General features: G+C 39.0%; 1 protein-coding gene across 1 annotated transcript in view; it reads left to right on the forward strand.

Annotated features, from left to right (window-relative positions):
* The window catches only part of CFAP61 (cilia and flagella associated protein 61), a 430,478-nt gene that overhangs the window by 112,788 nt on the left and 303,732 nt on the right, over positions 1-13,958 (forward strand). Inside the window, exon 8 of the mRNA XM_053670941.1 lies at positions 2,220-2,379. Coding sequence (XP_053526916.1) covers positions 2,220-2,379 — 160 coding nt within the window. The remainder of the gene's footprint in view (positions 1-2,219; positions 2,380-13,958) is intronic.

A 13,958-nucleotide genomic window follows, 5' to 3' on the forward strand; every position in this document is an offset into this window, starting at 1 on the left:
TATCTGACATTCTAAAGAAAAGAGATCATTGACCCTGACTAAATACAAGAGTTCAGGTATTACATGTTTAAAAAATTTTTGCAACACACTGGTTGAAATCACTGGGTAAAAGTATTAACCATTTTCCCCAATTGAACATTCATGGCTAAGGAATGCCTATGATTGTTGAGTTCTACTTTTTGGGCAAAATGATTGTCTCAAAAAAGTATTGTCAGCACTTGAGGGACAAATGCTGGTTTCTAACAAGAGCTGGCAAAGTCATATCAGTCAATCAGAATATGCTTAAAATCCATGTAATAACAGAAATTATATACATGAAGCTTATTTATTTTTTCCAGTTTTATGGATATAATTGACATATAACATTATATAAGTTTAAGTTGTACAGTATAATGATTTGATGTGTATATATATTGCAAGAGAATTACCACAATAAGATTAATTAACTAATATTTTAAAAAGCTATACATTTTCTCTTTAAAAATTTTAAATGCCTGGGGTGGGAGTAAAAGACAGAACACTGTACTTGAACAATAATTTTTAAAAAATTATTGCTTATCTTGCAGAGAAGAATATAATGCAGAATTATTGAAGAGCTATAAAGAATTTCAGTCACAGTAATCTCTTAATGTGAAATATGATAGTATTAAATTTCGTGAATTTATATTTTAGTACTAATAATAGGTACAGACTAGGTAGTTACTCATTAAAAGATAAGTTGTTTCCTAATCACAGCACTTCTGACAGCAAATTTATAGAGGTTTTTTCCACACCAACCAATTCTTCAGCTCTCTAGAACATCCTACAATTCTGTGCTGACACTACCTGGAGTTAGCACAGACCCCACACATTTTGGGCTCATGCGCACAAGACTGCTCCCACTTTTTCCCTAAGAAGCTAGTCGTGAGTCCCAGATTGTCACCTGTACTTCTGACTAACTGGCTATAAATCAGGGTTACCACAACACCCTCCTTGGGTTCAGTAATTTACTAGAACAGCTCATAGAACTCAGGGAAATACTTTACTTACTCCTACTTATAAAAGATACAACTCATGGACAGTCAAATGGAAAAGATACATAGAGTAAGGTGTAGAGGAGAAAGGGGTGTGGAACTTTCATGCTCATCTTGGGCACACCACCTCCCAGTACCTCAGTGTGTTCACCGAACCAAAAACTCTCCAATCCAGTTGTTTAGGAGTTTTTATGGTGGTTCCATTAATGATTGATTATATTATTGGCCATTGGTGATTGAGCTTGATCTCTGGCCCCTGTTCCCTCCTGTGAGATCAGGGGTAAAACGGAAAGTTCCAACCCACAAATCACATGTTTGGTTCCTCTGACAACTAGCCCCCATTTTCAAAGAGTCACCTTATTAGCATAAATTTAGGTATCCTTGAATGGTGCTATTATGAAAACAAAGAGGATCTTTTCAGGAAATTGCAAGTGTTTTTGGAGCTTGGGCTTAGACAGGAATGAAGATCAAATATATATTTCTTATTTTATCACTCTATTACATTCATACTTTTACCTGTGTATTCCTCATCAAAGGCCAAAAATCACAGGGACCATTGCAAGAGGTATAAACCAGGTATCTGTTATGATACTGAGAGGTGATGGATGCATTTGCAGATTATACCCATGAGTTGAGTTTACTCAAACATTTTCCCCAAACCTCTTTCCTTATATCTCCTTTCCATGAGACTATCTAATCTAATTAATAAATTAAGATAATTGAGAGTGAGCAACTGTGAACTTTCTCTGACTTGGGGATAATCAGATGGACAGTGGAACAATGGCTGGCCTTACTGTGAACTGTGCATGGTAGAGGGCAGGAGAGTGGGCAGAAGGCTGGGTTTGCAGTGGGATAATAAAACTGTGCATGGGGCAGGCAGGAACATTGCCTGGGCAAAGAATGCACATGTTAAGTTCCAGATAGTTTTCCCCCAAGGAAAAGGGCTCTCTGGCAGCCTCCCTATGTTACATACCCATTTCTAGTATTGTACACAGTGGTCATTTATCAAACATTGTTTTGAGCTTGTGTGTGCCATGCATTGTGCTGGACGCTAGAACTACTAAAGGAAAATATTGGTCCCTCCCTTAAACATTTCAAAGCGCCTGCCAAACTGCCAACTACCCATGTGCTATGGGTTCAGGGAAGTTTCGTGATGAGAATTCATTTGAGGCCTGATAGAGTGATGAGATATTTTGGATGTTTCAGGTGGAAGGTGTAGCTGTTGGGTTCATGAGTGTGTGCTCAAGAGTGAACATGCAGCTCCTGCATGAGTGCTTTGACGTGGTGCTCTTCCATGGATTCTGCGTCCCACATCCCGATGATGTTCTGGAACTACCACAAGAGCTAAGTGTTCAAGGAAGTCAAGGTACAGGGGCTATCATGGGAACATACCAGGAATTAAATCCATGTCTTATATACAACTGTGTTTCTTAACTAAGTAATTTTATATTTCCTTCTCAAATTCTCTTTAAGGTGTAGCTTTCATGCTTATTCAAATCCTTGTGCACATATCTATGAGCTCAGATATCAGATAGCCTAAATTTTAAATTTTAGTTTAGTTAGACATAGTGGCCTTTCAGCTTAAGGTTTTCTAAAATCAGAATGTCTGCCCTCAGAATGTTTATGATGATATAATTGGAAGTATTTCAGGCTTTTGTACACACAAACACACAACACATGCCAGTGCAATTACAATAAGTGAATTCTTTAAGGCAGTCACCCAAGAAATTCTATAGACCTTTTTAATTCTATGAATTAATGCTTCTGTGTTGGTGTCTTTAACAAATGATTATGAAGCGCTGGTTTATTTCAAGTAGCTATTTTTAACTTGCTTGACGTATTTCTAGCCATATAATATAACAAAATATTTTTAAAACATTGTCTATATTGAGATTTTCACTAACTGAAATTAGATAATCTCAAACTTTGGTATTTTACAATAATTTAATGAGGTCTTATTGTGTCCCTGGGTATCTTTGCAGTTAAATGTTTTGGTTGTTAAATCAGACAGATGCAGGCACAGTATGTTACTTCACTTATCTAAACCTGTTTTGTTTTCATTTTTAGAATAGAAACATTAGTAATAGCTTACACATAAGGGAATTGTGAAGTTTCACTGGGGTTACTCATTCAAGGGCTTTACTCTAGTGCTCAATAAATGTAGGTCTTCTTTGTTAGCAAGTGTTATTTCTTTGTGATTGGCCTGTCACTTACTTGAGCCTTCCCAGCTTAAAATAAGGGCATTTTGAATTGTTCTGCTTTCTCGTGTCTGCAAGATTATATATCAAGATTGTTCAAAACAGAAAAACGAACACATTGAGTGCTGGCAAATTTCTTGTTAATCTAAACAATGGCAAGTGTTATTATCACCTGGACAGGAAACCAAGAGCATGGATATACAGAGCTCATCTGAATGTTCACTTATTACACAGAACTTGCAGAGCCAGAGATGAAGAGGTGTTTCCTTTTAGTACTAATGACCATATGAGGTCTGTCCAGAAGGTATCCAGCTATGTAACATGAAAAATAGAGACATTCACTGAAGAAGATACCAGAAACATTGTACATAGGACAATGACACCTCACTCCCCTTCAAAATATGTGCCTTGGGACCTCCCAGTCGCCATCAGCTGCCCCATCATATTTTCCTGAATCTCACTGACAGTCTGAAATCTCTCCCTTTTTACAGGTGATTTTAGTTTTGGGAAAAGCCAGAAGTTGTAGGGCACCATATTTAGGCTGTAGGATGTCTGAGTCACTGGACGATTTGATATTTTGCCAAAAAACTCTGCATAAGATGTGATGCATGAACAGCCACTTTGTTGTGATGAAGCTGCCAGTCACCAGTTGCCCATAGCTACATCCTTCTGAATCATCCAAACTGGGTCCTCAGAGGAATGTTCAAGCTTAATGCAAAATTTGATGCATATTCGTTGTTCTATGTGCTCAGTCATTTTTAATGTGATGGCCACACAGTACACAAGCTCAGTCAATGGCATCTACCACCCCCACCAACTAGTACAGTGAAGTCATCACTATATCCTGCACACACATTCCAGTCCACTCTCCTTGGCTGCCAGGTTACATGGATGTCACACAAATCATTCTCTTCATATTAACAATGGCTCAACTTTTCCTGGACAGACCTTGTACTCTTCCCAAAAGAGAGATTAAAGCTCATTATTTTTTAATAGTGGAGGCTGACTCGCCCATGCTTCTTAGCAAAGAGATATTGAAGTGTACTGAAGGAAATTTTCAGCATGAGACAGTAAGTTACCATTGTCATTTCGAAATGCGTAAGTTCTTATTGGAGGCGGCCTTAAGTAGGTTTTATGACTCAACTTTCTCATGTATAAAATGGAGATAAAAAGTAGTATTTAAGATAAAGAGTTGTTGGGAAGATTACGTGTTAGAATCTACATGATATGCTTAGTTCAGTACCAAGCAGAGTAAATACTGAAAAGACTTAAGTTGTTTGTTTTCCACTTGTGACTGTTCTTATTAAAAACAAGTTGAAAAGCTATAGTCTTTTCCTGTGTGTTCTGGAGTAGCTCTGGGGCTATTCATGTTGCATATATGTTGAATGGAAAAATTCATTCCTGTTTTACAAACTTTATGGGGAGAAAAGAATTTAAAATTGAGACTTAAAAACACATATAATCTAGTATATCTCTGTTTAGTGAATGCACACAGAGATATGGAAGCTGAAACAAGTCCTATATCTCTCTACAGCCTTTAATATTTTTACTTAAAATCAGTTAGATAGGATGGTAAAGGAAATAGGAAAACTTGTGTTATCTTCCATGCCTTGTTTATTTTTGAAAATCCAGCTTTACATTCACTGATACGAAGATGATTATGAAATTTTTACCAGGGAGCACTATTGTAGACTACCAGATTACTCAGGGATGGATGCACAAATAATCAACAGCTTATTATATCTAAGAAAAGAGTCATCAACACATTTTGCTGCCATCTTCTTACCAACAACAAAGAATGAGGCTCCAGAGAATATTCTAAATGTGCTATGATCTACTTTTCATTTTTTCGATGAAAGTCTCAAGTTAAAGGAAATACAATTTGTCTAAAATATGAACTAAAATTCTTGTTTCAGATGGGCACACATAATTGTGCCTTATACCTCGTATTTTGTTTATTACTTTCTACTTTTCAAAGGATTTTCATGTATATTATCTCATTTTATTCCTATAACTTGATGTAGGAGAGCTAGGATAGGTGATACTGGGTTTTTTTAACACCTGCTCAAGCCCGTTCAAAATTGAAAGCTCATCAGGAGCTGACCCAATGACCAGACTCATCCCTCTCTGCTTGGCAAGATGACTTTATCTTGGATGGCTTTGACTGAAAACTCCAGTGGGGATTTGGCTGCACTAGATACATGGTCAGTTTTTTCACTTCAACAAGTTATTTGAGTTATCACTTTAATGAGTTCTCAGTGGCATGCTCATATCCCTGAGACCATCGCTAAACTGCTTCCATGCTGGGGGCTGTCCCTGTCCTGGCATAATCTGGGACCTTTCACGTGTTAGGTGACCTCCAGGCTCTTGAGTCATGCAGGAAAGGTTTCAAGAAATTTGGAGAAGGAAGGAAAGCAAGTTTTATTCAGGTAAACACAAAGGGAGATGACAGGGAATGAACACTGTTTTGAAAGAAGTGAGAGTTTGTTTTCAAGTGGACACAGGCCAACTCGTGAGTGAATAAGTTGTGCACTTAGTCAGTTCCTGGCATTTTATGTGATTCCGGTTTTTGAATTTTGTAGTGCCAGATACTCTCTCAGCCTTCTGGAGGGGATCTTGTTCCTAATATCATCCATTCTTCTGGAAGTGTCATGACTTTAGCTCCTCTGGACTCCCCTTAACTTGTGGTATCACTGTTCATTACAATGATGGTATAATGAGCTGGTCAGTTTTTCCTCCATCTTGGAATCATCTAGTTTTAACTAGTTCTCATTGTTTTTGACTTCTGTGACCATCACAAGGGTTTCCTGCCATAACTGTTTCCTTTGATTTTGCATGGAGGCAGGAGCCCTGATGAGAGGACCTAGTCGTTTACTGGCATGTGAAGTCTGTTTCTACTTCCTCACTCCACTTGTTGGTAGTTGTCCCTAACTTCTTTCTATCCTGCCTTAAGACTGTTTTGTGTGCTCTGAACAAATTCTTTCTGTTAGAATCTTCACCTCTGTGTTTTCAGGATTTGCTAAAACTGTGGATGGCTACTCTGCCCTATGCCAGAGACAGGCCAGAAGTGCCAGGAAGTTAACACTCCAGGAGCAGTGTCTGTTTCCCTGTCTCACATCACTGCTCCCTTACTGCTATGTTCTCTATCATTTCCCAAATAAATGGTTGAACGTGAGTTCTTGACTACTTGCCTGCTTCTCAGGGAACCCTCACCAAGACTACTATTCTAGTTTTTTCTCCACCCTCTGTGAAAACATTTATACACAACTGGTAGCAGTCAGGGTATAAACACTTACTCCCTCACCCTTTAGGCAGGATAACTGGGAAACATGAGTTTTATACTGCTTCCCAGAGTTCTTCCATAGAATTAAGTTCCAGCTGTCCACAGTGGTAATCTGTCTAATTGCTTGTGTAGATAGCTAAATATTAATAAAAGAGAAGGGAGCAAAACTGGCTAAGCCTAATTAGGTTGGAAACCACAGCTTCACACACTCCAAGGGATAGCTGCCCTGCCAACAGGATTAACACCCCTCCATCTCCCTGTTTAGGGAGGAAGGACTGGCTTTCCAATGTCGCTGAAGTGCAACTAGTCTACTTACCCTGACTATGGAGGGGTGGACGAATAAATAACAAAGGAGAAATTCTGCTGGACACATGAGCAGTAGAAACCAGATGATGCAACAGAACTTTGTGCTTCCCTTGTGCAGTAGAAGCCAAGGTGGCGACCATAATGGGGAGGAATCTAGTCTGGGAAAAGGATTGGATTGGATAAGGGACACAGAACCCTGGAAGATCTTGTTACAGAACAGAGGTCCAAGGGGTGGGGGCAATATTTGGCCCACCCAGGGATGCCAAAAACTGTTACAGAACAGATACACCAGGGCCAGACTCCAGAGGATGGTATACTAATACCACCCGGACCACCTACTGGGCTTGATCGGCTATCGCCAATTGGAAAGACATCTCTCAATGCCAGAGATTTGTGAAAAGGAAAGGAATGTTTATTTAATGCTATACAGACCTAATGTAGTAATCTAATGTCTTCATTAAAATATCATCCACCTACACACACAGCGCTCCCTTCTGCCCCTGCCCTAATTCAGGGTACCGTAACTCAGGAAAAAAGCACATGTTCGTTTTTCCAGGCTGCTGACACTGTGAGCTGTGTCACCATCTAGGCAGGATCTCCAATTAATCTAAAGTCATGTGGCACCTTCTCATGGTCCACTGGCAAGAGTTCTTTGTACCCATTTTTCTAGGCAAAGTCTCTCCTGCTTCCTATGCCATGCAGCCAAAAGGAGCACCCCAAAGCTGCGTGGGCCTCTTCTACCAAAACTGCAGGGGTCTACACTCTGCCAAAAGTGTGTGGCTTTCTTCTTTGCCTGGCTGCAGGGGTCCCTACTCTGGCAAAGCCACGTGATTCTCCTTTTCACCTGGGCAAGAGAGGGGTCCTCACTCTGCCCGAAACTGTGTGGCTTCTCCCACTAAAGTTACATGGTGATTCTCTCACATGGCTGCGGGAGTCCCCACACTGGCAAAGCTGCATGGTACTCCCCCTCAATGGCTGCCATCTCTGGGTTTAAATCCTCGTGCCAATCCTCTGTACCCCTATTTCTGATTCCTCCTACAGTCAGTTATACCTGCCAGTATTTCTATATTATTGCAAGTTTACTAGGCCGCCATTGTAAGTCTGGGCAGGTATGGCCCCATGTCATGGAGCCAATATTCTCCAAGCTCCCATGCAGGCACTGTAACTTGGGGGACCTGCCCCCCAGTTACATCTTGGGGGGAAATGACTTTATCCCCCTGGCTCCAAGCCTCACCACAGCCATTTAACATATCCAAGTGACCCGCCAAAAGCTATAGGTATGTTAAATGACCATGTCATGGATTAGCTGCAAGGCTGTGGCTGTACAAAACAGCCCTGCATGTTCCTGCTCTATGTGACCCTTCCCACAACTCATACCTGTGGGGGAAGGGATAACGACATCTTATATGTCTGTCCAATAATTCCTATATACTGTGAGTTTTGGATACCATTCCAAATCCCTTTTTGGGGCCCCCCTTTTGGCTGCACCCTGTATCAATCTAGGAATTGGATTGGTTAGGTGGAGAGCCCAGATCAAGCCTGTGGAGGTTTTGGAAAGAGATTGGTCATTTTGAAAGCCTGAGGTAATATAATCAAAGCTTAACAAAAGTCTCTCTTCATAACATGCATTTATTTGCCAGTTCATTCACACATTCTTGCTCTGTAGCAGTCATGTGGGCCCAAGTGTGGGCTCCCAGCAGACTCCATGTGAGGGCCTGGGTACCACAATGCAGCATTAGCTGGAGCATAGCCAGGAACAGAGACTAAGCTAGCTGGAATGGTTCAGACTAAGCTGGACTAAACTTTAACATGGACTGAATGATGGCACAGAACTTCTGGATGATGGCTCTTGTTCTTGACTTGATGAAGACCAGGCTAGACTTCTTCCTCAGTGGGACAGAGCTGAACCACCTGGCCATGGATAAGAGAGTTTCTGGGTACAATCCTTTGTGTTTGCTTCAGCTTCAGTAAATCTTACCACTACATCTCATTCTCTCATGCAAGATTCTGGAAGTGCTTTTCTCGTGACACTACAAGAACCCCATTTCCACAGGCAACTTAATGGCACATACTTTATTAGCTGCTCCCTCCTTTTTCTCTATTCCTCACCACCTTCCTAGTGCTTCCTGGAATCATTTCTTAAATAAACTGCCTCCTCTGAAATCCTTGACTCAGGGTATAGGCTTTTCCCACAAACTGTGAAACTTGGAATTTCACATCAGCCTCAACCCTTCCAAGCAGAATAATGTCCCAGCTCTATAATTCTTAAGCTAATACAGTGGCTTTCCTTTAGTTATTTACATGCATTCTGATCAGCCTGGGGCCTTCAGCTTATCAGCCATATCAGAAGTTAACATGGAATCCAAAAAGTTTAACTATGTATATGTAATTGGCATTTGACTTGACTAATTTGTATATGTTTTAATTTTTTAGTCATCCATTTTGCATATGTAACTTATCACATGCACTGGTAAATTTTGGTTTTTAATAAACTACATTATTAGTTTTAATAAACTACTACATCTTGGGACTAAACTGGGACCAATGGGAACAATGTCTGAGGATGCAGATTTTGTCCTAGTATAAGGAAAATCTAACAAAAGTTAATCTTTTTATTTAGTGGAGTATCTAGTTAAGAAGTAACAAGTTCTCTGAATATTGGAAGAATTCGTAAAGAAATAGATGCTGAGTCTCTGAACACATATTGGGATATTTCATATGCTAGGCAGTATGAATATATTCCTTCAGTGACAATACAATGACTCAAAACAATAATTTTCCCCCGTAGGCCCCACCCTGGCCCTGACCAGCCTTTGCAATTCAAGCTGTGTCTTTTATTCACGGCATTGTCACAATGAAGACTTTGGAAACAGAATTGAGCTAGCAATTTTCTTGATGATGCATAAAGGCAAAATAGGGCACAGACTGTGTTTTTACAGCTTTATTGGCATTGCCACAATTTTTGGTTAAAATGTAAAAAAATAGAAAGAAGTGAAAAACAAAACTTTTGTTTGTCATGTAGGTTGGTATGACCTGGGGAGCAGGAGTCTGTTTTAAATGAGCCCTGCCTGCAAGATTCAGATCTGTGAATTTCATTATATACCTGGGGCTTACCATACTGAATTTCTGTGGAACTTAATGTGCCATTGGTAGGGAGAAATATAATTTTATATAACAGAATTGTTGGCTTTCAAATGAATAACCAATGTAGCCCCTTACAACCAAGTCACATAGGAAAAGTGCTGCTTACTATACATTTAAAAGACCCTTCGAAATATTATTTTTATATAATCACCACAAAAAACATGGCAATGTTGCCTTTTAAATTAAAAAATATTATTTATTATTATGAAGTGTTTCTTTACATCCTAAGTTTCTTTCCATTGAACTTACATTTGCTTCTGGCCTCAGATTCTCTCCTTTGTATGGGAAGGAAACATCTGGAAGCACTCTGCATGTGCCAAATCTAAGAAACAATGGCTAAATCAAGTCTTATTTATTGTTTATCAATAAAATAAAGGACAAGTCTTTTAGCCTGTCTTCCTAAGGTTTTATTTTACACGCCTGGTTGCCTTTTATTTTATTCTTCTTTTAACATGGATTCCAAGTATGGATGAAACACTCATCTACAGAGAACAGCAGTGTTTCTGCCAAAATATTTTCATTATTTATCTCAGGACATCTATTTTAATGTGCAGTATACTCTACAGTTACTGACTCACTAGGGCTCTGTATAAGGTTGTTTGGGCTGTCATAACAGAGTACCCCAGACTGGGGAGCTTAAACAATGGATATTTATTTTCTCATAGTTCTGAGGGCTAAAGTCAGAAATCAGGTTGTTGGCAGGGTTGATTTCCTCTGAGGACTCTCTGTGGCTTCTGGGTTGCTGCTTCTCCCAGTGTCTTCGTGTGGTCTTTCCTCTGTCCCTGTTCCATTTCCTAATCTTGTCCTTGTGCAGATAAAGTCTTCTTACATTTAGGGCTCACCTATAGGACAGCATTCTTCTATAACTGCACCATTTTATTGCATTTTTTTCCGTTACCACTTATTCACCTTATTCTCTCTTCCATCTATACCCACCCTCCTCACCCACCACAATAACCACATTGTTGCCTGTGTCCATGAGTCTTTTTTCTTTTTCACTCAATCCCTCAGCCCTCAAATGCCTTCTACCCAGAGCTGTCAGCCTGCTGTCTGTATATGAGTCTGTCTCTGTTTTGCTGGTTAGTTCACTTTCTTCATTGGATTCCACATATGAGTGAAATCATGTGGTGTTTATCTTTCTCTGATTGGCTTATTTCCCTTAGCATAATTTTCTCTAGGACCATCCATGCTATCACAAAGGGTAAAATTTTCTTCTTTTTCATGCCTGAGTAGTATTTCATTGTGTAAACCTCCCATGACTGTTTTACCCACTCATGTACTAATGGATATTCCAGCTGCTTCCAAATCTTGGCCACTGTAACTAGTGTGGCAATGAACACAAGGGTGCTATGTCCTTTCGTATTGGTGTTTTGGGTTTTTTTGGATAAATTCCCAGAAGTGGAATCACTGGGTCATAAGGTTAAATTAAAAAAATTTTTTTTTAATCCTCAACTGAGGACATTTTTTTCATTTGATTTTTTAGAGAGAGGGGGAGGGAAAGAGAGCAACACTGATGTGAGAAAAAAGCATTGGTCAGTTGCTTCCACATGAATCCAGACGAGTATCTACACTGGGACTGGAAATAGAATGCATCTGGGCTGGGGGTCATTCATAATTACACTGGGTCATGATTGAACCTGCAACCTGGGTATGTGCCCTGACCAGAAATCGAACCAACAATCTTTCAGTTATGGGACAGTGCTTCAACCATCTGAGCCATACCAGTCAGGGCCCAATTTTAATTTTCATAGTAGCAGGATACAAAATTAATATCCAGAAATCACTTGCATTTTTATATACCAATAATAGCTGTCAGAAAGAAAAATTAAGAAAACAATCCCATTCACAATGGCTTCAAAAAGAATAAAATACCTAGGAATAAACCTAACCATGGCTGTAAAAGACCTGTACTCAGAAAATTATAAGACACTAAAGAAAGAAATTGAAGAAGGTACAAATAAGTACAAGCACACACCGTGTTCATGGATAGGACAGATTAACATTATTAAAATGTCCCTACTATGCAAAGCAATCTATAGATTCAGTGCAATTTCCATGAAGATACCACTGACATATTTCACAGAACTGGAGCAAATATTTAAAAAATTTATATGGAATCACAAAAGGCCCTGCATAGCAACAGTGATTCCAAGAAAGAAAAACAAAATTGGAAGAATCATGCTAACTAATATCAAACTGTCCTATAAGGCCATTGTAATGAAAAAGACATGGTACTGGCATAGAAATAGACATATAGATCAATGGAACAGAATAGAGAGCCCAGGCATAAACCCACACCTTTATAGTCAATTAATATTCAACAGAGAAAGTAAGCACATACAATGGGCTAAAAATAGTTTATTCAATAAATGGTGTTGGAAAAATTGGACAGATACTTGCAGAAAAATGAAACTAAACTACCTTCTTGTACCACAAACAAGAAAAAGTTCAAAATGGATTAAAGAGTTAAATGTTAGACCTGAGACCATAAAAATCCTAGAAGAAAACAGGCAGTAAAATCTCAGACATTGCTCATCACAAACATTTTTTCTGATCCATCACCTCAGGTAAGGGAAATAAAAATTTAAAAAATGACAACCCACTGAATTGGAGAACATATTTGCAGATATATCTGAGAAGGGGTTAATATCTAAAATTTATAAAGAATTTATAAAACTCAATACCAGAAAAAAGAAGACATCATTTTACTGCAATTATCTCTTTAAAGGCCTTATCTCCAAATGTAATCACATTCTGATGTACTAGGTGTTGGGACCTAAACAAATGAATTTTGTGGGGATACAATTCAGCCGATAACGTCCTAAGGTCCTGTGTCAGTGATTCTCTGGAGCTTTGTGGCCAAGGCTGCAAGGCTGTGGCAATAATGTAGGTAGTGGTAACAAATGCCACTCTACTTAATACTCATACAAAGCATAGTATATTCTCATAATTGTTACAATTTGAATTTTGTCTTATTTTTAAACTATTGTCTCATTTGTATAGGAAGGTCCAAAATTTCACTCTTCGAAAATTATATACCGTTGTTAATCTTGGTTCTGTAGAATTAACTAATGGTTTGTTACGGATTTTGACAAAATAAGTAATACCAGACCTATGCCCAGACTGAGATAATTCTCAAGGTTGACAGTGTAAACTCTTATGGGGCTTCTCAGGGTGGAGCCCTTGGGCTGGTAACTACACCAGGAAGGAGATGATACAGATTTGAAGCCCAGGACTGTTGTTAGGGTCACCGCCCCAAAGCCATCTTGGTGAGCCTTTTGATTATTTAACAAAACCTGTTGCTGAAAATGGTTTCTAAACCCTTTTAAATGCCTTTACAGAACAACAGCATCCCCCTGGCCAGTGAGGCTCAGCTGGTTGGAACTTCCTCAGATAATGGGAAGGTCGTGGGTTTAATTACAGGTCAGGGCACATACCTAGGTTGCAGGTTCCACCCCTGGCACAAGTGTGGATGAGACACAATCAATCAATCCTTCTCTAGCATGGATGTTTCTCTTTTTCCCTTATCTCCTTTACCTCTTCTCTAAAAAGCAACAAAAAAAATGTCAGATTTGTTTCACAATGGTAGAAATACAAATGCATTTGTATATAGAGCCTTGATGTCTTTGAAAGAAAAGTGGCTTTATTTATATTCACTATACTCATTATTTGCTGGAATTCTTTTCTCAGTAGGCAATGTCTCTTTTGCCCATATTTACAAAGCAGGGCAGAAGGCATTTAATGGATTTCAAGAGTGTATTTAACCATAAAACTCATCTCTCTTGATATATTCACATGTAAATGGCCCTTTTATTTGTTCTCTTTAGTGACCTCTCTTCTTTTGGGCATAGGTCACTGTCTTTTATTGTTTTCCATTTCCAAATGGGAGGCTGAATGATAATAATGAAAGATTATGCAAAGAATCCATATTTAAAATAATAGTGATATGTCACTTGTGTTGCTGGATAATTATAGTAATTTGCCTCTTACACTATATGGAATCAGGAGTTAGTT

This window comes from Artibeus jamaicensis, unplaced genomic scaffold (genome assembly GCF_021234435.1).
Source record: "Artibeus jamaicensis isolate MK-2021 breed Jamaican fruit bat unplaced genomic scaffold, CSHL_Jam_final contig_65, whole genome shotgun sequence".
Lineage (NCBI taxonomy): Eukaryota > Metazoa > Chordata > Mammalia > Chiroptera > Phyllostomidae > Artibeus > Artibeus jamaicensis.